The sequence below is a fragment of the Felis catus genome, chromosome B3 (genome assembly GCF_018350175.1).
Source record: "Felis catus isolate Fca126 chromosome B3, F.catus_Fca126_mat1.0, whole genome shotgun sequence".
NCBI lineage: Eukaryota > Metazoa > Chordata > Mammalia > Carnivora > Felidae > Felis > Felis catus.
In genome coordinates this window covers 1,286,151-1,310,543 of record NC_058373.1, presented here as the reverse complement: position 1 = coordinate 1,310,543, position 24,393 = coordinate 1,286,151, and the positions used below count along the sequence as shown (strand labels likewise).

The window sequence follows — 24,393 nt, the reverse complement described above, 5'->3', positions numbered from 1 at the left end:
AGACGTGCCTACTGTGCTCCCTCCCGCTGTTGAGACATGCCCACCGTTGAGACGAGCCCACCGTGCTCCTCCCACCGTTCAGATGTGCCCACCGTGCTCCCTCCCGCTGTTGAGACGTGCCCACTGTTGAGACGAGCCCACCGTGCTCCTCCCACCGTTCAGATGTGCCCACCGTGCTCCCTCCTGCCATTCAGACATGCCCACCATTGAGACGTGCTCATCGTGCTCCCTCCCGCGGTTCAGACGTACCCACTGTGCTCCCTCCTGCCATTCAGACATGCCCACCATTGAGACGTGCCCATCGTGCTCCCTCCCGCGGTTCAGACGTGCCCACTGTGCTCCCTCCTGCCATTCAGACATGCCCACCATTGAGACGTGCCCATCGTGCTCCCTTCCGTGGTTCAGACGTGCCCACCGTGCTCCCTCCCACGGTGCTCCCTCCCACCGTTCAGATGTGCCCACTGTGCTCCCTCCTGCCATTCAGACATGCCCACCATTGAGACGTGCCCATCGTGCTCCCTTCCGCGGTTCAGACGTGCCCACTGTGCTCCCTCCCGCGGTTCAGACGTGCCCACCATGCTCCCTCCCGTGGTTCAGACGTGCCCACCGTGCTCCCTCCTGCCATTCAGACTTGCCCATGGTGCTCCATCCCACTGTTCAGACGTGCCTACTGTGCTCCCTCCCGCTGTTGAGAGTGCCCACTGTGCTCCCTTCCATGGTTCAGACGTGCCCATCGTGCTCCCTCCCACGGTGCTCCCTCCCACCGTTCAGATGTGCCCACCGTGCTCCCTCCTGCCATTCAGACATGCCCACCATTGAGACGTGCCCACTATGCTCCCTCCCGCGGTTCAGACGTGCCCACTGTGCTCCCTCCTGCTGTTCAGACGTGCCCACCGTTGAGATGTGCCCACCGTGCTCCCTCCCGCCATTCAGACATGCCCACCATTGAGACGTGCCCACCGTGCTCCCTCCCGCGGTTCAGACGTGCCCACTGTGCTCCCTCCTGCCATTCAGACTTGCCCATGGTGCTCCATCCCACTGCTCAGACGTGCCTACTGTGCTCCCTCCCGCTGTTGAGACTGCCCACTGTGCTCCCTTCCATGGTTCAGATGTGCCCATCGTGCTCCCTCCCACGGTGCTCCCTCCCACTGTTCAGACGTGCCCACCGTTGAGACGTGCCCACCGTGCTCCCTCCCACCAGGTGGCCTTTCTGTGAGCTCTTCCCTCTGCCTCGGATGTTGTTCCTGCTGCTGTTCGTCTAGTTAGCCCTCGTCTGCCCCCAGCTCTCAGCAGACGTCACCTCCTCCGGGAAGGTTTTCCTGGCTTCCCCGACCGAGTCAGCGTCCCTGGTACGAGATCCCCCCCACCGTGTAGTGTCCCCTCTCACTGTACAGTGTCCCCCCCCACCGTGTGGTGTCCCCCCGCCATGCGGTGCGCCCCCTTGCAGTGTTCCCCCCACCGTGTGGCGTCCCCCCCCCCGTGCGGCATCCCCCGCCGATGAATGCGTTGTTACGGTTGCAATCTGACATCTGTGTGTGTAGGTGTTTGTTGTGCGTCTTTCCCGTCAGCGTGTAGCATCCATAAGGATGGGAACTGGTCACCGCCGTATTCCCGGCGCCTAGACTGGTGCCTGGCCCGTGCTGGTGGAAGGAAGGAGTATTTGTGGAAGGGGCTGCCAACAAAGGACAGCTTGAGAGAAAGTGAAGCAGGGGACAGATCGCGGGGTGGCCAGTGCTGGCGGGTGCTCCGGAAAGGCCGGCGTGTCGAGGACGGGGAACGTACCCTTTGGGTCTGGTGAGTGGAGGTCCTGGCGGTCAAGGTCTTGCAGTGACGGAAGCTGGAGGCTGGGCCACGGCGTGGCGGGACGGCGTGGCGGGCAACTGGAGAAGGGGTGGACGTGGCCCCTCCTAGAAGGGCAGGGGGCCCAGAAAAAGGCCCCGGAGGCGGGGTGGGGGGGAGCCCGACCCCTCCTCTCTAAAGCCTGGTTCCACTGCAGACATGCCCGCCGTGCCCCCTCCAGCGCATGCCGGTAAGCCAGCGGGCCCGCTGGAGTCCTGGGGGTGGCAGGGAGGCCGGCCTTTTGTGGCCTCCCCAGGGCCGTGTGTGCCCGGAGCCTCCGCGCTGCCCTGGCGCGTCCTTCAGCACAGTGGCTCCCGTCCGGGTGGCTGGTGTCCCGTCCCACCGAGAGCGCCCCTGGGGACGGCGGGACTGGAGCCACGGGGCTTCTTCAAGGTCTAGAGCAGGAGGTAAGCTTGACGGACACGGGTCTTTTCCGTGGAAGAATCAAACTGGGTGCCGAGGCCGGGACACGGTGACGTCCCAGTGCTAAGGTGCCGGGAGCGTGTAGACTGGCCTGTGCGTGGAATTGAATGACTTGTGGCCCTCAGACCCTACAGACCACCGGGTTCAGCAGCCACGCGTGTCACATGGCCAAATGCCAGCAAGGTAGCCGCGGTCCTGTGACCTGACACCTTTAGGGACAGGAGCTCCTGCTTCCCAAGGCAGCCGATGCCATCCCGGGACAGCTCTCAACCGCATTTTCGTAAAGGTCTCCTTTCTTCTCAGAATAGATCTCCCTTCACATTGAAAAAAACCTTTCTTCACCCCTGCGTATCCTTTCTTCCCTGTCGCCTCTCATCGGCCCATCCCTCTGTAGGCTAATGGAAACAGAGCTACAGAATATTTTGGTTGTCAGCTCAGGGACCTCAGTCCACACTGCATGTTTCTGGGGAGCAGACCCCGTGGCGTCTCTGGTCTCTGAGATGAGATGTCTGCCCTGCGAGAGGGGCCCTGGGCAGGAGAGGCAGGTAGGAGCCTCCCCGGCTGCCATCCAGGCTAAGGAAGGCCTGGCAGAGCCACGGCGGGTCCCGGAGAGGAAGCCGGCCATCGGGGAGCTCTGCGTCCTCCGGGACCTGGCCTGCCTCAGTGGCCCTGCTGGACCCCATCACCGGAGGGAGGGACCCCATCACCGGAGGGACCCCATCACCTTGGCACAGATGTGAGGCTGGATTTTAGAGGCAGCTGGAGTTGTCAGGGAATTACTCTCTCTGTAGTTGGAGATCCGTGAGGCGCGTCGTGGTGGTCAGTGTGCCACCGTCTCCTCTCTGCCTCAAAATGAAAAGGTGGCCTTGTTCCTCCTGGAGAGGGCTGTTGGTGACCGCAGATATGCACATGTTTGGGTCTAGGGTTCCCTTCACCTTGTACGCTAGCTCTCCTCCCAGGCAGTCTGCTCTCTGTGCAAAAGCACTGCTTCCTATGATTTTGGCTGCCGCTGGCCCTGAGGTGCCCCTCGGCTCCCACTGCGGGGGGCCCGGAGTGTCTCCGTGGGCACGGTACATTTGCTTCAAAGGGTTCTCCCACCCGTTGTCCCATTGGACCCTCACCAGAACCTTGTCAGGTTTCCATTTTACAGGTGAAGAGACCAAGACTTAAAAAAGCTAAAAGAGGGGCGCCTGGGTGGCTCAGTCGGTGAAGCTTCCGACTTCGGCTCAGGTCATGATCTCATAGTTCGTGGGTTCGAGCCCCGCGTCCGGCTCTGTGCTGACAGCTGGGAGCCCGGAGCCTGCTTCGGATTCTGTGTCTTCCTCTCCCTCTGCCCCTCCCCTGCTTGTGCTTTGTGCTCGTGCTCGCTCTCTCTCTCTCTCTCTCTCTCGCTCTCTCTCAAAAATAAACATTAAAAAAAATTTAAAAAAAGAAAAGAACGGAGAGAGCCCCTCTCATCCCTTCCTTGCGGCGTGGAAGTCCTGCTCTGCCCATCAGGTACCAGGGCGGAAAGGGTCAGTTTCTGTTGTATTTGGCCAAGGATGCCCCAGAGCTTCAGAAACAGCTGTACCGGGGACCCGAGAGTAAACTCGAGGCCCCCTGACTTCTGCTCTGGTAATAATAGCTGTCACTCTAGGAATGTGGTGATAGTAACAACTAACCCTTTAAAAACCATATAACGGCTTACAAAGCGCCATTTGTGCAAACTGACTTACTGCATTTACTTTCTCTCCTGCTTGCAGGTTCTCTGCGCTCCAGAACCACACGTGACCCTGCGGAGATGACCGTCCTCGAGGTCAGCAACGTGCTACCAATTTCACCTGGTCACTGTGTGCGGAATCCGGAAAGCCTCGGTGTGGTCCCCAAGAGTAATCTCCAAAGGGTGCGTCGTCCGTGGCCCAGCTCGGATTTCAACCCCGCGTGCTTGCTCGTAGCGCCCCAGCCTCCACGTCACGTTCTTTACGAGTTAACGGTGCATTTACCGAAAGCAGAGTTGGCCCTCCGTTAGGACGCACGTGTGAGAGTGGGTTTCTGCCTGGTGCAATTCGATACGCTGGCTATTAAGCCACCGAAAGACGGCTGAGGTCTAGGTGAGTGTTCAGGTTCACTCAGACTAAGGCGTCCCCTACCATGTTTTTGCCAGGAAAGAGGCCGGGGAAGGCAGCCTGATTTGCATATGCAAATCCGATCACCATACTGTGTAAATACGTGTCCCTCGTCCGTCGTCGCTTCTGCGGTCGGCAGCCCCACAGCGAGCGTCCGTGCCAGCCAGGCCTGTTCCTGAGCCAGGGAAGAGACTTGTCCACACGTCATCCAGCTTCTGTGCAAGTGCAGTCTTAGCGGGGCGAGTTGGAGGCTGAGTGTGTGCGTGCGTGACGGGTATGGGTGTGTGCGAGTGTGAGAGTGTGTGTGAGTGAGTGTGTATGCGTGTGTGTGACGGGCATGAATTCAAAGTGACACCGTTTAGCGGAAAGGCTGATTTATGTTCCCTCCTGCCTTGAGAACGCTAATTAGGATAATGGGAGAGCCTTTCTGGTTTGGAAAAGCGTTCGAAGGGGGTCGGGGAGGACTTTTTGTCTCCTCTCTCAGGCCTCCTGCCCCTCAGCTGTGGCCCGTGGGCTCACGGGGTGACACAGGGGAGGACAGGTGGCTGTTAGGGACACTTTGTAGACTCCAGGGCCCCTGCCGACATCACGGGGGCAGAGAGCTCACCACGTCTCCTGGTCGGTAGAGTCCACTTTGATCAACGTGTCCACGAACCAAAGTCCCGTCATTCAGACCGAAAGAAGTAACACCAGGGCGCATAGGACGTACGACAGGACAATCCTTACCAAATTCCAGCTGCCGTTTGGGACTAGGACAAGCTGGTCCTAAAATCCAGATAGAAATGCAAAGAACCCAAAATAGGCACAGAGAATTTATCGAAGAACTCACACTTCCCAGGCTCACACTTACTACAAAATGACACAAATCGAAAGAGTGTGACGCTAACACAAGGGTAAGTATACAAATTAATGGGATATAGTCGACATTCCAGAAATAAAGCCTCACGTTTATGGTCAACTGAGATGTGACAAGGATGCTAAGACAACTCAATGGGGGAAGGAGAATCTTTTCGACAAATGCCGTGGGGACAGCTGGACAGCCTCACGCTGAAGAATGAGGTTGGACCCCTGCCTCAAAGCCCAGGCAAAAATTAACTCGAAAGGAATAGACGTAAGCACTTTAATTATAAAACTCTTAAAAGAAAACATAGGAATAAATCTTCCTGATGTTGGATCGGGAAATGGTTTTACAGAGACGAAGCCAAAAGCAAATGTGACCAAAGAAAATACGGGTATTTTGGACTCGCAGAGATTTTTAGTGCTCCGGAGGGCACTATCAAGAGAGTGAAGAATGGAGGAAAATATTTGCCAGCCAGGCGTGACAGGACTGGTTTTCGGAACTCTTAGGCCCGCGTAACAAAAAGACAAAAAAGGACAAAGGATCTGAAGAGACATTTCTCCAAATAAGATGTGTAAATGGCCAGTGAGCACAGGTGTTCACCTCGCTGACTATTAGAGAAATCAAAGTCAAGACCACAATGAGTGACTATTTCACAGCCATCAGTGCTTCTAAAGTAGAACACTCAGGTAATTACACGTGTTGGTGAGGATGTGCTGAAATTGGCACCCTCATTCGCTGCCGACAGGGATACGAACACGGCTCAGAACGTTAACTACAGAGTCGTTACTTGACCCGCAGGTAGGAGACAGGACAGACCCGCACAAACGCTGTAACGTGAATGTACGTAGATCAGGTGTAGTGTGTAAACGGCCACGGTGTATAAGCAGTCCCGATACGAATCAATTGGCGAACGGGCAAACATGATGTAATCTGTCCATACAGTAGAACGTTATTCGGTAGTACGTGGGAAAGTTGATTCACGCTCCAACGTGGATGAGCCCTAAAACGTTACCCTAAGTGAGAGAATCCAGACACAGAAGGCTGACTGTTGTATGATCCCGTTTATAAGAAGTCCTCAGGCGGGGACCTCTGTAGACACAGAAGGTGTAGCAGCAGCTGGGGAGGCTGGGGCTGGGGTATTGTGGGTATTTGCAGAGGCGTTAAAATGTTCTGAAATTTCTTGTGCTGTTGGTTGCACAACTCTGAATATACTAACTGAATTGTACAATTTAAATTGGTGAATTGTATGGTATGTGGATTATTTCTCAATGACACTGTTAAAACAGGGTGCAAAGGTAAGGGCCCCTTGTCTCTCCTTCCCCGGGTCTTCCCTCCTTTCAGAAATAAGGGTGGCTGTCGGTGGCACCAAATCCCGTTAAGTAAGTTTGTAAAGTTCCTAAGCTGTGACTTAAAGCCGCCCCTGTGACTCCTTTGCGGGGAGGCGTCTTTATCTGAGGGTCGCATGCAGGGCCACCCTCAGGGGAGGCCTGTCACCGGCTGCTGGGAAGGGACCAAGGATGGATGAAGGAGCAGGTGTGCGTTCAAAGCCGGTGAGACCCCGAGCTGAGATTTCAGGAGTTGGGCGTTTAGGAGGTCCTGAGGGTGTCCTGATCCTTGCGTCTGGGTGGCTTGGCTTCCTGGGACTGGTTCTGTTTTGGGGAGGAAGTGAGTGGAGAGAGGTGTCAGTGAGGCTGAGAGAGCAGAGGGCCGGGGTCCTGGAGCAGAGGTGGCCCTGAGAACCCACAGCCGCCAGGATCCACAGACACCGTGATCCATCTCAGGGCCGGAAAGAGAGAGTTTGCATCAGGCTTGCCTAAATCTTGAGACAAGGTGACCCTAAGATGGGGTTCACGTGCTGGTGAAGTTCTTAGTCCAGAGCAGGCTGTGAACAGGTGCCCTTTCCGCTGGGTCTCCCCTGGGGGGGGGGGCTTCCGCTGCAGCAGCGTGGCCCCCGCTCTCCACCCCTCCTTCTGTCCCCACCAGAAGCTCAGAGAACATAGTGGCTGACGCTCCGTCTGGACAAAATCTTGCCACGGTTTCTGCCCAACCAGGACCTGTCTCTAAAGAACCTCATCCACAGCTTCAAAAACGTTTGGGGGCATCTGGGCGGCCCAGTAGGTTGAGCGTCTGCCTCTTGATCTCAGCTCAGGTCATGATCTCACGGTTCGTGAGTTCGAGCCCCGTGTCGGGCTCTGTGCTGACAGCATGGAGCCTGGAGCCTGCTTTGGATTCTCTGTCTCCCTCTCTCTCTGCCCCTCCCCACCCTCTCTCTCTTAAAAAAAAACTAAAAAAGAGTTTGGGAGTCAGACAGGGATCCGCATCACCGTCAACCAGCCTCCCGGACCCTTGGGTATCTTGTCTTCTCCCTTTGACAACAACCCGTGACCCTTTATGCTGTACGAATCTTCGTTACTGTAGTCACTTCACGCCTGGCTCCTGTCGGACGCTTCTGGACGGGGCTGCACTTCTCCCGGACACATCAGTCACGACGGGGTGACCCAGGGAGGCTTGCCGCTGTTTCGGCCGTTCCTTGTACCGTTTCTGTAGGCTGTTCCGTGTCCTTGCCGGGGCCGTTTCCGGGGACAGAGCGGACGTTTGCAAGCCCTTCAGATGAGTCAGGCCCCTGACTCCACAATTACCCTGGAAAAGAGGCAGGGCTCCCGTGTGGACTTTGTCTGCACCAGAGGTGGTCAGTGGGGGCAGTGGCATCCCCGGGGAGCACTGTCGACGTCTGCAGACATGTGGGAATGCCAGAGCTCGAGAAGGGATTCTGGTGTCTGGTGGGTAGAGGCCAGGAATGCTGCTAGAAGTCCCATAGTGCACGGGGCTTAGAGCTCCAAGCCTTGGGGTGTGTGTGTGTGTGTGTGTGTGTGTGTGTGTGTGTGTGTGTGTGTGTCTGCTCACAAGTGAACGACACCAGGGGTCTTGACTGGCTGGGATTTTAGGGCTTGGATGTGAGGAAACAGGGATACAAGCAAACACCGACTTTGCAGTAAGACAGATGAAGATATTAAAGAGGGAATATCAACCTCTCTGGTCAACGTGGAAGAACTTTCTATTCCTAGTGGAAAACAAACCAGCGAAACTGAAAACCGCCACCTTGGGACTTCCAGGCAAGTCCACAAGGAACAAAACCAACATGGTAGGCCCCCCAGCGCCGTCACCCACCCCCCCCGGCAAACTAGGACTTCCCTTGTTTAAAAGGCCGTCTAGACGATGGTGTCTGCGGACGTGTTTCGCACTGTGTGGGACACTTTGGTTCTGAAGAATGATGCTTAATTACTCTCCAGGCACTATGCTGATTTCTAAGTGCGGCATATTGGAAATTCTGTTTACTCTCCGCAAACGTGATTGGCCGGCATTCTCAGCGATGTCATTTCAGACGGGGGCTCATTAAATTCTGGCTGAATAACCAAAGCATCGGCTTAACAGAACTACCTTTCCGATGACTCATCTACTAGGCTACTTGGTTTAATTAAACATAAACGCGTGCAGCTTCAAACGCTTATATTTGGCTTTCCCTTCAAGACTCTGGCCGGGACTGGTGCTTGTAGGCGAGCCATGGGTTCGTTCGGTGGATGCTGGCCGCACGGGCTGCACGGATGGGCCTGTGGTCCAGGCAGCTGCCCAAGCAAGGCTCTGCCTCGTGCCCATCTTGGGGTGAGCCGGGGGAGCCGAGGACCCCCCGAGCGTGCCGGCTGAGGGGGGCCCCTCTCTGGGCGGGAGGCTCGTCTGAGGGAAGGGCCTCTGAAGAAGCGGCTTCACTCCTTGGGACCTTCAGCGTCCCACGCGGGGAGGGCAGTCAGTCCTTCCTCCTGGACTGCGGGGGAGGCGGGTGATGGGGCCTTGGGCTCAAGTGCGCTCACTGAACCCCAGTGTTCACGGGCTCGCTCTGCTGAGCGCTGGGGGGTGGCAGGTAAGTGCGTGTTGTGGTTCCTTCCTCCTTCATCCTCCGACCTGGTTAAGGGACTGGTGTCCGGCAGGAACTTTCCCCCTCCCGTCGGAGCGGAGAAGCTGGAGCAGGGCAGGGGAGAGTCAAAGCCGAAAGGCGAGCACGTGGCAGAAGGTGTGGCCTATCCTCGGGGTTCCGAGGGAGCCCCCCTGGGGCCGAGGGACTGTTGGCTGTGTGCCTGGCTGGGGAGGAGGACCCGGGAGCACCATGCCCGGTCGGGGAGGAGGACCCGGGAGCACCATGCCCGGTCGGGGAGGAGGACCCGGGAGCACCAGTGCACCCTCGAGGCCGATTTCATCCCCTGAATCCCCCAGCGAATGCTCACGGGTGGGAACTGCAGACAAGCCTTGCACATGGCGGGCATCCCAGCGGGATCGAGACGGAAGGGTTTCTCTTCCCTCCCATGATTCCTCTGTGGCCCTGAGACGCCCCTGAGTCTCTACTAGAGGGCTTGCTCACGCAGGAATGTGGGTACGGGGACCCCTGAGTGCAGCTTTCTGCAAACCTAACGTTCCCGGGCTGCCTGCTCCAGAGTCGGGGGGGTGACGGCGGCCGAGGGCCGGCGATTGTGTTCCGTGTCCCGCCCGCTCGTGGGCTCTAGGGTGTGGGGCTGGGAGAGAGAGACCGCAGGGACTGCCAGCTGCCGACGGACACCCCTCCGTGCCCAACCTCCGATGGCCAGATGGACAGACTGGGGAGAGAAACAGTTGTCAGGATTCGCACCGACACTCGGGTATGAGAGAAGGGGACTTGTTTTTGTGCGTCGGGCTTTCCCGGGAAGTGAGATGGGAAGGGGTCCGGGGCTCCATGTAGGTGACAGGCTCTGTAGCTCCTGGAGCCATTCTCTCGTCGCCTCCAGGGGCCCGTCTGCACCGCGTGGCTCTGTGTAATTCAACATCACAGCGGGAACAGCGTGTGCCTTCTGGCCTGCAGGTCACAGTGGCCTTTGGTTAACGTGTCGTGTGGGGCCACCTCAGGGTCTTTCGAGGGGCAGAAGGTGAACAGCCCATTCCCTGGTCCCAAAGGAGAGGTTGGTGTCCGCAGGGAGGGGGGCAGGCGTGTGCCTCTGCACAGGGGCCCTCGCACGCCTGCTTGACCGCAGGCTTCCGTGCTGAGCCCAGAGGGCAGAGCGTGAGGCGTGTAAGAGGGGCCAGCTTGTCCCCTGGGAACCTCGCGTTGTGGAGGGTTGGGGACCTGGGTGGGGGAGGTGACTCACGGGGCTGGATTCCCCGGCCTGGAAGGGGTGCTCCTGGCCGGCTACCGGAATTGCTGCCGTGGCCTCCTCTGTGTCACAAGTCCACCGGGAGGCGTCCAGCCGTGGATACCTGTGGCTAGGAGGGCGTCTAACTCACGGGGAAGGAGAGCCCGCCGCCATCAGGCTGGCACGCTGATCCCCAGCCGAGTTCCGTGGGTCTCCCGGCTGGAAGAGGGAGAGTCAACGAGGTCTCTCAGTCCCGCACTCGTTCTCCCTCCTATGTGGCCCCGGCCTCACGGGCAGTGCTCCAGCCACGGGGCCACGTGTGGTGTGGCCTGCACACAGCCTTGCCAGGTGCCCTGCACAGGCCACTCCTGTGCTGAGGGGCACGAGCTGTGAGGGCGTGTGGATGGGCCTCCTGGAGGCCAGCTTGGTTGGTGCCTGGTCCGCGGGTGGCACTCAAAGACCAATTACGGAGCCGACTGTTCCCTAAAATTCCAGAGAGGGGACCGCACGTGTCTTTGGAGAGGGTGCCGCACGTGTCTTTGGAGAGGGTGCCGCACGTGTCTTTGGAGAGGGTGCCGCACGTGTCTTTGGAGAGGGGACCGCACGTGTCTTTGGAGGGGGGGGCCGCACGTGTCTTTGGAGAGGGGACCGCACGTGTCTTTGGAGGGGGGCCCGCACGTGTCTTTGGAGGGGGGGCTGCACGTGTCTTTGGAGGGGGGACCGCACGTGTCTTTGGAGAGGGGACCGCACGTGTCTTTGGAGGGGGGGACTGCACGTGTCTGTGCTGGAGACATCTTACAAAACAATGAGACTCCTCCACGTGCCCAACCTGAAATTTGTGAATATTTGATCAATTTTTCCCATTCTGCCAGCTCTTACCCATGGTTTGAGAACTCATTGGTTAATCTGAGAAGGAACTTTCCAGATGCAGAAGTGAAGGAGCCGCCCCCCTGGCACTATTCCCGCCTGGGCCCTGGGACTCGGCTCCGGGGAGGGACGGGGCGTGAAGCATCCTCGTGCATTCTCTGTGGGTCGCACGCCGACACGGTGATATTCGGGTTCATCGTGTTAAATAAAATGTGTATCAGTACTTGTTTCCTGTTTCACCTGTTTCTTTTCTCCTTTTCTGTCTTTCTTTTTTTGTTTTTTCGCTTTTAGACAGAGCATGTGTGCAGGGGAGGTGCAGAGAGAGAGAGAGAGAGAGAGAGAAAGCGAGAGAGGGAATCCTAAGCAGGCTCTGGGCTGTCAGCACAGAGCCTGACATGGGGTTCGATCCCATGACTGTGAGATCATGACCTGAGCGGAAATCAAGAGTCGGACACTCAACTGACTGAGCCACCGGGTGCCCTTGTGTTGTTGTTGTTGTTGTTTTTACCTTTTTAACAAAATGCGGCTGCTGCAAAATTGCAAATGAACGTGTGGCCATCGGACGGGGCCGTCTTAACACTTCAGGTGTCTCCCCATCGTGGGCCGTTTCCAGGGACCAGGACGGCACCGGTTTGCACCGTGTCCTCACCGTTCTCTGCCCTTGCGTCACTCCTGTTAGCGTGGGCTCCACGCTGCGTATGTCACTGCCACACTCTGTGAGTCTCATGACTGGGTGGAGGAAGGGACCTGGCCCCCGAGTCCCGCCAGCAGGAATCAGCCTGAGTGTGCGCACGGCCGTGACGCTGCGGCTTGGTGAGGGTGAGCGGGACTCCAGCGGCCAGTGTGAACGTCCCGTACGTGACTCATGGCCCTGACCTAGACGCGCTGGAGGGGGATGGGCACAAATGCTCACTTCTCCGCTGATGGAGACGTTGGGTGTTTTTAACTTCCCGGCTGAGCTGCATCTTGAAAATAATCAGAGAAGGAACCAGGGCTCTGTGTCCAGGCACACAGCCAGGAGGGGTGCCACATACGACACGGGACGAGGGCGTCGCCTTTGGAACGGTGACCCGGTGCCCCAACCGTGGCTCCTGCACGCCCAGTAGGATGCTGAGCTCCGGTCACGACACGGCAGTTTAAATGGCCCGATTTTTCTTCACCAGAGTTTACTTAACACGGACTCATTGAGGTGGAAATCTATTTGTACAGAATTACGTACAGTTTGTTGGTTTTTTAAAAAAGGCTCTGCTTATACGAAGGCACTTAATGGGCCCAAATGAGCCGGCCTCAGAAGCCCGAATCGTCTCTCGGGTCTCGTCTCATCAGTGCCCCGCTAATGCGCGGTGACACGTTTCCTCGTTCCTCCTGTTTTCCTGCCGCTGCCCTAATTTCTGGTTTAGTCCACACACTGGACACCCTTGTCCTTTTTCTGCCTGGCATCTCGTGCCGTGTCTTAGCGGGACAGGGTACCTCCTTCCTACTACAGAGGCCAAAACCGCTAGACGTTTGCTGTCCTGCGTCCTGGGAGCCAGGGCGCCCTCCGCCGTGTGGCCCGGGGCTGTCCAAGCACCTGTTCACGCCGGAGACTGTGAGGCTGGGGCCAGCGAGGCAGGGAAGTAGGGGGCGTAGGCTCACCCGCTGACAGTGACGCCCAGTGTCTCCGCGAGACCGTGACATGAACGGTCCCAGCGGGCAGCAGGGGCCAGCGGCGGTGACACGGTTGGGGCGGTGATGGCCCGGGCTGGAGCCCTAATGTACTGAGGCCCTTCCCGCAAACTCGTTCCCAGCACCTCTCGCCCCCGTACCTTTTCCTGCATTTTTAAAAGGCTGCGTTTGTCATCTTTTGACACACTGTGTTATTTACGTATTTTTCATATTTACTGCTAATATGTGTCCAGAGTGAAGTCCACGGGATGAACGCTTCTGTCTGTTTTGTGTGCCCACGTGTCCCAAGTATGTGTCCCAAGTACATGGCCCGTGTAGGCACTCAGTCCGTACTTGTTAAGTGACATATTGGTGGCAGGAAGGAATGAGGTCCTCCCAGGATGGGGTGGAGGTGGCCGGGCCTCCCTGTACTTTCTTCCGAACCCCTACCTCTGGAATCTGCCGCTGCCCACGTGTTCCCATTCGTCCCCTTCCCCCTTAACCAGAATCGGTAGCAGCCATTTGCAGGCAAGGTCTGCAGGGCGCGTGGGGTCACATCCCGAAACTTGCAAATGGCTGGGGCTCGTTTTGTCCCCAGGGATGATCAGGCCATTTCCAGAGTCAGCTTTTTGTCACTACATCCGGGACGTGCTGCTGGAGTCCAGCGGGGGAGGTCAGGGAGGCTGCTGAAGATCTCACACAGCAAAGGCTGGCCTGGAGGGTGGTCCCCTGGCAAGTGAAGGAACCTGGCCGCAACCCCTGTAGTTTCAAGGTCACACTCACCACGGGTGGAAATAGAATCAGAGAACAAGTAAGGCACGTGACGCAGAAGCTGGTGCTGTCACACAGGAGACTTAAAATAACAATGCTTCCTGTGTTAAAGGGTTAATGGAAAAGATGGGCAACGCGCATGAACAGACAGTGATTTAACCTGAGAAGCCGACCAGTGAGAGTAACCAAGTGAAAATGGGAGAATTGAAAAGCATAGTAACAAGGATAAAGAACGCCTTCTTTGGGCTCACTCGTAGACTCAACACAGCCAAGGGAAATAATCACTGAGTCTGGAGGTAGGGTAATAAGAATTACCTGAGTGAATAGAAAGGGAAAAGAGTGGGGCGAGGGGCAGACCAGATCATGCTAGACCCCCATACAGCAGCATCGGTGGCATACCACAGCTGGCTGGTGTTGGCTTATGGAAGCCAGTTACACACCTCTTTCCTGCTCTTTGTTCAGTGGCAAAGAACCGGGTTGAAATCCATGAGGACGCAGTTGTTTATACCAATGCCACAAATGGCATAAATGCCACCAATCAGGGCTTTTTCTCCCCTGGACAGCTGCTGTCACACACTGACCAGCACACCACTGGACACACGCACTTAGATTCCCAGACTGGCAAGGGGGAGGCCAGGGGGCAGAAAAAAACGGTGACAAGAAATTTCAAACTTAATAACAAACAGGTCTGGGAACAAATACCTGGTCTGGGAAGTTCAGAGACCACCAAGTAAAAGAAAACAAAACCATCTAGGTGTACTATCTCCAAACTACTGAAAACCGAAGACTAAGACAAAATCTCAAAGGCAGCCAGAGAAAAAAGGCGCATTACATAAAGAAGATATTTGTACAAAGATAATCATTACAGCCGATTTCTTATCGGAAAATATGTGCATCAGGGGACGATGAAGCAGCATCTCTTGGCACTGAAAGAACAAAATAATATCGTCAGTGCAGAATGCGGCACCGAGCAACATATCTTTCAAAAACGCAAGGGAAATAAAGACTTTCTCATAGAAAAATCCCAAGAGTATTAATTTTCAGAATACTTGAACTACAAGAAATGCCAAGGAAATTCTTCTGGAAGGAATATGGTATCAGTACCAGACGGAAACTTGAATCTATCCAGAGAAATAAAGATCATTCGAAATGGAGTAAAATGAGAGAAAGTGGAAAATTAATTTTTCCCTAAAAGATAATTGGTATCTAAAGCAAAAATAGTAGAAATGTATTGTGTATTTCTGATAAATGTGTAACAACAATGGCACAAAACATGAGAAGGAGAAACTGAGAGTATGACATTGTAAAAGGCTCACATTACGTGTGAAGCCATATTATGTTATTCACAGTTAGACTTGAACTCAGATGTATATTGTAAATCCTAGTGGAATCACTAGAAACCTTAAATTTGTTTAAATTAAACATTAAAAAATAGATACAAGTAATAAGACAATAGTGGAGATAGGACAGAATCATAAAAAAATAAGAAATGAAATTAAGTATACAGTTCCATTGACAAGAGCATGAAAAGAATAAATTTAGAAACACATTCATGGAACGCCTGGCTGACTCAGTCGGTTACGATCGGCTCAGGTCATGATCTCATGGTTCGTGAGTTCGAGCCCCGTGCCAGGCTCTGTGCTGACCGCTCCCTCTCTACTATGTCTCTCTCTCTCTACTCCTCCCCTGCTCCCACACTCTCTCTCTCAAAAATATACAAACGTTAAAAAAATTTAAAAAAAGAGACACATTCATGATTTAGGATTGTATATACAATTATATAATAACATGTATTAAGTAATATGTACATAACATTATATGTTATATTAATTATTAATTAATATTAATATAATCATTATTATGTTAATAAAAGAAAGGCAATATTTGTGTGCTGGGATGACAAAATACTGCTTAGGGACAAATGAAGGTCTCCATCAATGAAGAGACATTTGTGTCCGTGGGCTGGAACTCAACATGTTGGACTCTCCCCATCAGTATAATGCACATCAAAATTCCATTGGATCTTTTTTTTCCAGAAGTTGATAAGAAGATCCTGAAACTTATATGGAAATGCACAAACATTTTGAATAGTCAAGACAATTTTGAAAAAAAAACAAAACAAAAGTTGGAGAGTTTTTATTTCCCGACTTCAAAACGCCCTTTACAGATCTTGTTATCAAGATAGTGTCGAACTAGAATCATGACACACATATCGATCAACTGACCAGGATTAGGAGTCTAGAACTTAATCCTTACGTCCACAGTAGATTCAGTGTTTTACAAAAGTGTGAAAGCGGGTGTCTGGGGAAGGGATAGTCTGCTGGATGGCTGGCTCTGGGAAAGTTAGACGCTCACATGCTAATCGCCCAAGGTCTGCAGCTTACCTTAGGGTTTGCTCTTGGTGTACGTTCTGTGGGTTGAGACAAACGTATAATGACATTTATCCATCACTATAGTGTTACGCAGAGTATTTGCGCCACCCTAAAACGCCTCTGTGTTCTGCCTCGACTGCCACCACTGGCAGTGACTGACCCATTCGTTGTCTCCGTGCTCTTGCTTTGTCTGGAATGTCGATTTTGTTGGAATCATAGGGGGTTGGCCTTTTCAGATTGACTTCTTGCGCTGAGTAATATGCATTTAAGTTTCCTCCGTGTCTTTTGAGCCTGATGGCTCATTTGTTTTTAGTGCTGAGTCATATTCCGTTGTCTAGATGGAGACGGTTTATTAATCCACTCACCTGCTGAAAGACATCTTCGTTGCTCCCAAGTTTCGGCGATTATGAACAAAACTGCCGTAGACATCCGCATGCAGGTTTTCATGTGGACGTGAGTTTTCAGCTCCTTTGGGTAAACGGCACGGAGCGTGATTGCAGGATTGTGTGTAAGAGTGTGTGCGCTTTTGTCAGAAACTGCTGACTGTCTTCCCAAGGGGCCGCCCCATGTTCCCGCCAGCGGAGAATGGGGGTTCCTGTCGCTGCACGTCCCCGTCGGCATCTGGTGTTGTCGTGGTTCCAGATTTTGGCCATTCTTCCAGATGCGTGGTGGTGGCTCCCTCATGTTTTCATTTGCGTTTCCCTGGTGACCCGTGACGTGGAACATCGCTCTGTATGCTTACGTGGCGTCGTATATCTTCCGCGGTGGGGCGTCTGTTAAGGTGTTTGGCCCACTTGTAATGGATTGTCCGTTTTCTTATCGTTGAGTTTTAAGAGTTCTTTGTGTATTTTGGATAACAGTCCTTTGTCAGATGTGTCTTGTGCAAACGTTTTCTCCCGGTCTGTGGCTTGTCTTCTAATTTCTTGACCGTGTGTTTCACAGAGCAGACGGTTTTAATTTTAGTGAAGTCCAGTGAAACGTTATTTCTTTCATGAGTTGTGTCTTTGGTGGTGTATCTAAAAAGGCATCACCACACCCAAGGTCATCGGGGTTTTCTCTTCCGTGATCTTCTGGGAGTTTTCTAGTTTTGCATTTTACATTTTGGTCTCTGGCCCATTTTGAGTGGATTTTTGCGAAGGGCGTAAGGTCCGCATCTAAATTCGTTAATCTGCACGTGGACGGCCAGCTGTTCCGGCACCATTTGTTGGAGAGACTGTCTTGGCTCCTTTGTCAAAGATCAGGTGACTGTATCGATAGGGTTTTCTTCTGTGCTCTTTGTTCTGTTCTGTTGATCTATTTGTCTATTCTTTTGCCAATACCACACTATTTTTGTTAGTACTGCTTTGTAGTAAGTCTCGGTGTCGGGCAGCATCGAGTCCTTCAACTTTGTTCTACTCATTCAGTATTTTGTTGGCTATTCTGGGTCTTTTGTCTCTACATATAAACTTTCTTGAGAATCAGTTTGTTGTTAGCCACAAAATAACTTGCTGGGATTTTGGTTGGGATTTCACTGCATCTACAGATCAGTTTTGGAAGAACTGACATCTGGACAATACTGAGTCTTCCTGCCCATGAACATGGACTATCTCTCCATTTATTTAGTTCTTTGATTTCATTCATCAGAGTTTTGTAGTTTTCCTCATATAAATCTTTGATGCATCTTGTTAGATTTATGCCTAGGTATTTGGGGGAGGGGTATTGATGTAAATGGTGTTGTGTTTTTAATGTACACTTCTACTTGTTCGTGATTGATATTTAGAAAGCAGTTGACTTTTGCATATTAAATCCATATCCTGCCACCATGCTGTATTTGACTGCTAGTTCCAGAAGATTTTTTCTTTTATTCTTCTGGATTTTTTACATAGATGATCGTGTCATCTGCAAACAAAGACAGTTTTATGTCTTTCTTCCCAAAGTGTATTCCCTTTTCTCGTCTTGTTGAATTATCAAGGACTCTCAGTGTGATACTGAAGAGGAGGGGTGAGGGAGGACATCCCTGCCTTGTCCCTGGTCTTAGTGGGAAAGCTCAGAATTTCTCCTCTAAATGTGATGTTCGCTGTAGGGTTTTGGAGATAGCTTTTATCAAGTTGAGTAAGTTCCTCTCTATTCCTAGTTTATTGAGAGGTGTTTTTTTTTTTTAAATCATAAAGACTATTGGATTTTGTCAGATGCTTTTCTTGCGTCTATTGATATGATCATGTGATTTTCCTTTTTTAGTCTGATTAACACGTGGGTCGTATCAATCGATTTTCAAGTGTTGAACCAGCCTCACGTATCCCAAGTGGGATACATCCCACTTGGTTGTGGCATATATTTCTTTTTATAATTTTTTAAATTCAATTTGCTAATATTTTGTTGAGGGTTTTTGCATCTATGTTCATGAGAGATATTGGTCTATAGTTTTCTTGTAATGCCTTTTTTTCTGGCTTTGGTATTAGGGGAATGCTGGCTTCATAGAATGAGTTAGGAAGTATTTCCTCTGCTTCTGCACTCTGAGAGAGATTGTAGAGAATTAGCATAATTTCTTCCTTAAATGTCTGGTAGACTTCACCAGGGAACCCATCTGGACCTGGTGTCTTCTATTTTGGAAGATGATTTTATTGATTCCATTCCGTTAATAGATCTAGGCCTCTTCAGGTCATCTGTTTCTTCTTATGTGAGTTTTATCAGTTTGTGTCCTTCAAGGAACTGGTCTATTTCATCTAGGTTATCACATTTATGGGCACAGAGCCATTTGCAGTATGTCGTCATGTAGTATGTCTTTCATTTCTGTGGGATCGATAGTGATCTGCCTTCTTTCATTTCTGATATTAGTACCCTGCAGGCTCTCTCTTGTTTTCTTAGATAGCCTGGCTACAGTCTTACTGACGTCATTGATCTTTTCAAAGCACAACCTTTGGGTTCCTTTATTTTGTCCGTTGATTTCTTGTTTTTAATTTCACTGGCTTCTGCTCTAATTCTTCCTTCTTTTCTTCTGTTTTCTCTGGATTTGCTCTCCTTTTTCTAGTTTCCTAAGGTGGAAAGTTAGATAATTGATTTTATTTTTAACTTTTTTGAGGCTCCTCCGAAGTGTATTCCAGAGAGGCTATAACCAGTCTGCATTCCCACCAAGAGAATGGGTTCCCCTTTCTCTGCATCCTTGCCAACATCTGTTGTCTCTCGTGTTGTTGATAGATAATTGAATTTAGATCTTTCTTCCTTTCCAGTATATGCATTTGAAGTTATAAATTTCTCTTTAATCACTGCTTTCACTGCATCCCATGATTTGTGATAAACCATGTTTAATTTTTATTTAGTTCAAAAATATTTTAAAATTTCCCTTGAGATTTCTTCTTTGACCCGTGTGTTACTTAGAAGCATGTTGTTTGTTCTGCATGTATCTTGGGATCTTCCAAAACATTAATTTCTAGCTCAGTTTCACCATGGTCTGAGAGCAGGATTGCGTGATTTATACTCTTTCAGGTTTGTTAAGGTGCGTTTAATTTTTTTTTTCTTTGAGCGTAGATGGCACACCGTGTTCCATTAGTTTGAGGTGCACAACACAGTGATTCGACAAGTTTATACATCACTCGTTACAATACAGATGGACCCAGAGTGTGTTATGCTAAGTGAGATAAGTCAGTTAGAGAAAGACAAATACCATATGATTTCACTCATATGTGGAATTTCACGTGTGCTTTCCGGTCCGGAATGTGTTTGGGGAGTGTTCCCTGTGAACCTGAGAAAACAAACGTGCATTTTGCTGTTGTCACATGAAGGTGTCTACGGAGGTCAAATACGTCCATTCAGTTGGTGGTGGTGAAGGTCCACTATGTCCTACTGTCTTCCTGCCTCCTGGCTTTGTCCGTTTCTGGCGGAGGGTTGGTGGAGTCTCCAGCCGTCACAGTGGATTCAGCTGTTTCCCCTTGATACTCTCTCAGTTCCGCCTCAGGAAAAACCGGATGATTTGTTGTTAGGCACACGCAGTTTAAGGATTGTTATATCTTCTTGGAGAACTGGCTCCTTTAGCCTTAAGTACTGCCTGTCGAGATCGCTGGTAACTTTCCTGACTTTGGAGTCTGCTCTGCTTTATTGATATAGCTACCCTTGTTTTCTTTTCATTAGTGTTAACGTAGTATGTTTCCCCCATCCATTTACCTTAAATTGATACGTGTCTCTCTCCATGAAGGGGGTTTCTTGTAGAGAACACAGAGCTGGGTCTTGTTTTTTGATCCACTCTGACAATCTTTTTTTACTTGGGGCACTTAGGCCGTGGACATTCAAAGTGATAAATATTAATATATTCCTTTTGTCTTGATGCCTTGATCTTTCCAAATGTTCAGAGACTCTTTGCTTTCTCAGGTGGGCAGAGAGAGGTAACTGGCTTGCCATTATTGAGTTTTAAGCTGTTAAAAACTATGTGGATCCTTTTCAAATCGTTTACCTTCAGAAAAAGAGGACAAAAACTAATTTTTTTATAGTAGTTTGTCTTGTTAGATTAGATGTCTGTTTACCGGGGAGGGGTGGGGGGAAGGGAGTTACAACCAGAGGCAGATTTTCAGGACGATCCACCCCGGTGGGCTGAACGATGGCTTTTCCCTGCCCCTGGTAGGGTCTCAGCACCAGCTGGGCACCACGGCCGCGTGCGTGGTGGGTGTTAGCTGGTGATGCCCTAGCTCACCCCCCCACCACCCCCACCTCACCCACCGAGCGCAGGCTCCGAAATGTGTTCCGAGCTCTGAGACCTCTCTCCTTCTTAGGAGTGTGCGGACCTCTCCCTTCTGACTCTCCACTCCGGCCTTGCTGCTACAAGTTGAGAGGTGGTGTTTTTCACTCTAGAGTTCTATTTTTTTTTTTAATTTTTTTTTTTTAACGTTTATTTACTTTTTGAGACAGAGAGAGACAGAGCATGAATGGGGGAGGGTCAGAGAGAGAGAGGGAGACACAGAATCTGAAACAGGCTCCAGGCTCTGAGCTGTCGGCACAGAACCCGACACGGGGCTCGCCCTCACGAACCGTGAGATCATGACCTGAGCTGAAGTCGGACGCTTAACCGACTGAGCCACCCAGGCGCCCCAAGTTCTATTTTTTTAATGTGACTTATCGTCAAGTTAGCTAACATACAGTGTATACAGTGTGCTCTTGGCTTTGGGGGTAGGTCCCCCTGATTCATCACTAACATACAACACCCAGTGCTCATCCCGGCAGGTGCCCTCCTCCATGCCCATCACCCATCTTCCCCTCTCCCCGCCGCCATCAGCCGTCAGTTTGTTCTCTTTATTTAAGAGTCTCTCATGGTTTGCCTCCCTCCTTCCCTCTCTGTAACTATTTTTTTCCCCTTTCCCTCCCCCGTGGTCTTCTGTTAAGTTTCTCAAGTTCCACATACGAGTGAAAACATATGGTATGTGTCTTTCTCTGCCTGACTTATCTCGCTCAGCATAATACCCTCCAGTTCCATCCACGTTGCTGTAAATGGCAGGATTTCATTCTTCCTCGTTGCCAAGTAGTATTCCGTTGTGTATATAAACCACATCTTCTTCATCCGTTCGTCAGTCCATGGACTTCTAGTCGGTGGTGGAGAGGCGAGCACAGTCATGCTGCAGGGAACACTTGGGCAAAGTGGTTTCTTCTCTGTGTTGGTTGGGGCGGCTCACTGTGTGGCAGACGACCCTCCCTTGATTCGGGCATCAGAGCCCGCTGCAGCCACAGCTCGGCTCTCCCTAATACCCGGTTAGTTCCGCGGAAAGGCTGGAGACGAGACATACAGACGCCGGCTGTGTGCCCAGCGCAGGGGCACGCCCGTGAGCAATCTGTGGGAGCAAGTGCACGTCTCTCCCAACCCCGCTTGTCTTTAAACCTGCTGTTGCCGGTGAGGTGTTTGCACTCCGCTGGGGACACTTCGCACCTGCTCCCAGGTGAACCTTCTCTTCGGATCCACCTGCCAATTAGGGGACGATTGGAAATTTCCCCTAAACCAGGTGCGTTCTACGTAACTCACGTAAACCTAGTATTTGGTGGCACCTGCCATCCACCGATAGATTTCCTATCTTTCTCGTGTCTTTATGTAGTAGCGTATTCCAAAGTCAGGAGAATGGGACGGTGCGTGTTTGAGCTCCAGTTTCCATCTGGAACCAGGCCAGCAAAGCTCTTGACCAGGACAGTAACGTTGTTTAAATGGCCCTTTTGGAGCCTCCTTTCTGCACCGTGCCCGTGCACGCAGATAAGTCCTCTGCTGCCGTCTCAGAAAACCTCGGACTAATCGTGCTTGCAGCTGGCTTGTGCCCGAACAGCTGCTGGGCTGGGGCAAAGCACCGTCCCCTGGTCAGAATCTCCTTGTGGTCCATGGTCGGGTCACTGTGTAAACTCTGATCTTTATGGTCCCGATCCCTCGTTCCTGTCTCCTTTGTCGGAATTTCTTCTTTGCTGGACTGTTTATGGTGTGTGGTACCTTGTGCCCCCCACTTGCTAACTTTGCGTGTGTTCTGGGCGTCCCAGTTAAGGATTCGGATTGCTGTTGTTTCGGCAGGAATCTAGTCTGAACATCACAGGGTGACAGGGTGGAAACTGCTGTTGTTTCTACGCTGTAGCCATCCTTTCTCTTTCTCTTACTAACGGAACCCCAGTGTTGTTGAGAATGGCATTGTGCCTAGATCAAAGATTATTATTTTGTACCATTCTTGAAGCCAATACGTGTCCAAGAAAAACTTGCTGAGGCTTATGGAGAGGGTTTTACTTTCCTGATGTAGATACCATGCCTTCCTCCTTCTGGCCCTTCCTAATTCTCAGAACTCGGATGTGATGGCTGGAGCTGAAGCATTCATCTTGCACATGTGAGGGAAAAATGAAGGTCGTTTCAGAGCCCCTGGTCCTGGTGTCCTTGAGCCACCAAACCAGTGTCAGAGATCACCTAGCTCTAGACTTGCTGTTACAGAAGAGAAATGAACTCACCTCTTGTTCATGCTTCTCTTACTTTAGTTTTCTGTTACATTCAACCAGACTCGCTTGCTGACGGACCCTGGCAGTGCGTTGTTTGGGATGTGTTCGGATGCAAGGAAACACGACGTCCACTCAGTTCTGTCCCAGATGCACCGAAGAATTCGAGACCGGAGCCCAGAATGGGGAGGGAGAGTTGACCGAGTAGGTGAGTACAGGGCACTTTCAAGAGGGAAAGCGGGTCACTGCTGAAGCAAGAGAGGCGGTGGCCCTGCGTAGGTCCTGCCGCATCCTTTTAGGCTGCTTTCTGCACGTGTAAACTTGGCTTTGAGGGGCATGTTAGATTGACAGCTGGTGCTTATATAACATTTTGGCTTCTAAGCATGTGCCTACCTGTGAAGCCTTCTGTTATAATTGTATTTATTTATGTGTTGCATATTTGTGAGTTTCTAACGACCCTTTGCTGTGACCTTGAGGGCAAGGTGCACCTTTGTGCGCATTCTCAGCTCTCACAAGTCCCCTGTGGCTCTTGAGCCCGCTCTGTGGCTAAGCCTTTGCTGTTCTGCCGCCCGTAGAGGTGGCTCTGAAGGTGTGGCTGTTAACCCTCGGGGGTGGCCGGCACCTGCTTTACCCCTCCCCGCTCACGCCTAACTGCCTAACATCCCCCCGCCCCTGCCAAGTGATTGGACCCCAAATCATCGGGAATCGGGGCGATGACCACCCTGGCTTCTTCATGCTGTCAGGGGGTGTTGTGGGGATTTGGGGCACCCATCACTTGCCAACTATCGAGGAAATAAGGCGATGGCAGCTGGCCGTGTCCATTCAGGGGCTTCCGAAAGGGAAAGGGCTGTAGGCATCTGATGGTTGATATCCTTGGTTGAGGACCACATGGAAAGAGCCGTAGGCATCTGATGGTTGATATCCTTGGTTGAGGACCGAAAGGGAAAGGGCCGTAGGCATCTGACGGTTGATATCCTTGGTTGAGGACCGAAAGGGAAAGAGTTGTAGGCATCTGATGGTTGATATCCTTGGTTGAGGACCGAAAGGGAAAGAGTTGTAGGCATCTGATGGTTGATATCCTTGGTTGAGGACCGAAAGGGAAAGAGCCGTAGGCATCTGATGGTTGATATCCTTGGTTGAGGACCGAAAGGGAAAGAGTTGTAGGCATCTGATGGTTGATATCCTTGGTTGAGGACCGAAAGGGAAAGAGCCGTAGGCATCTGATGGTTGATATCCTTGGTTGAGGACCGAAAGGGAAAGGGCCGTAGGCATCTGATGGTTGATATCCTTGGTTGAGGACCAGATGGAAATTGATGGCCTGTAGCCTGGAGGTGACAAAAGATACCAACGTATTGATTAGTTGTGGTCCAGAGAGTAACAGTAAGAGAGCCACTGGAGTGAGGGAAATCGAGGGAGTAAGGGTGTAATTGTAGCGGAGGGACCAGCGAATTTTTATCTTAGGTGAT

The 24,393-nt window shown here is 51.8% G+C and overlaps 1 protein-coding gene across 2 annotated transcripts in view; it reads left to right on the top strand.

The window, feature by feature from the left end:
* Positions 1-24,393, top strand: part of LOC109500452 — a 49,918-nt gene that overhangs the window by 7,857 nt on the left and 17,668 nt on the right. The window contains exons 2-3 of one of the 2 annotated variants that reach the window (XM_023254796.2): positions 4,005-4,144; positions 22,991-23,135. In XM_023254796.2, the coding sequence (XP_023110564.2) occupies positions 4,005-4,144; positions 22,991-23,135 (285 nt within the window). Of the gene's footprint in view, positions 1-4,004; positions 4,353-22,990; positions 23,136-24,393 lie in introns of both variants that reach the window. The other variant, XR_002742745.2, reaches the window with a different exon arrangement.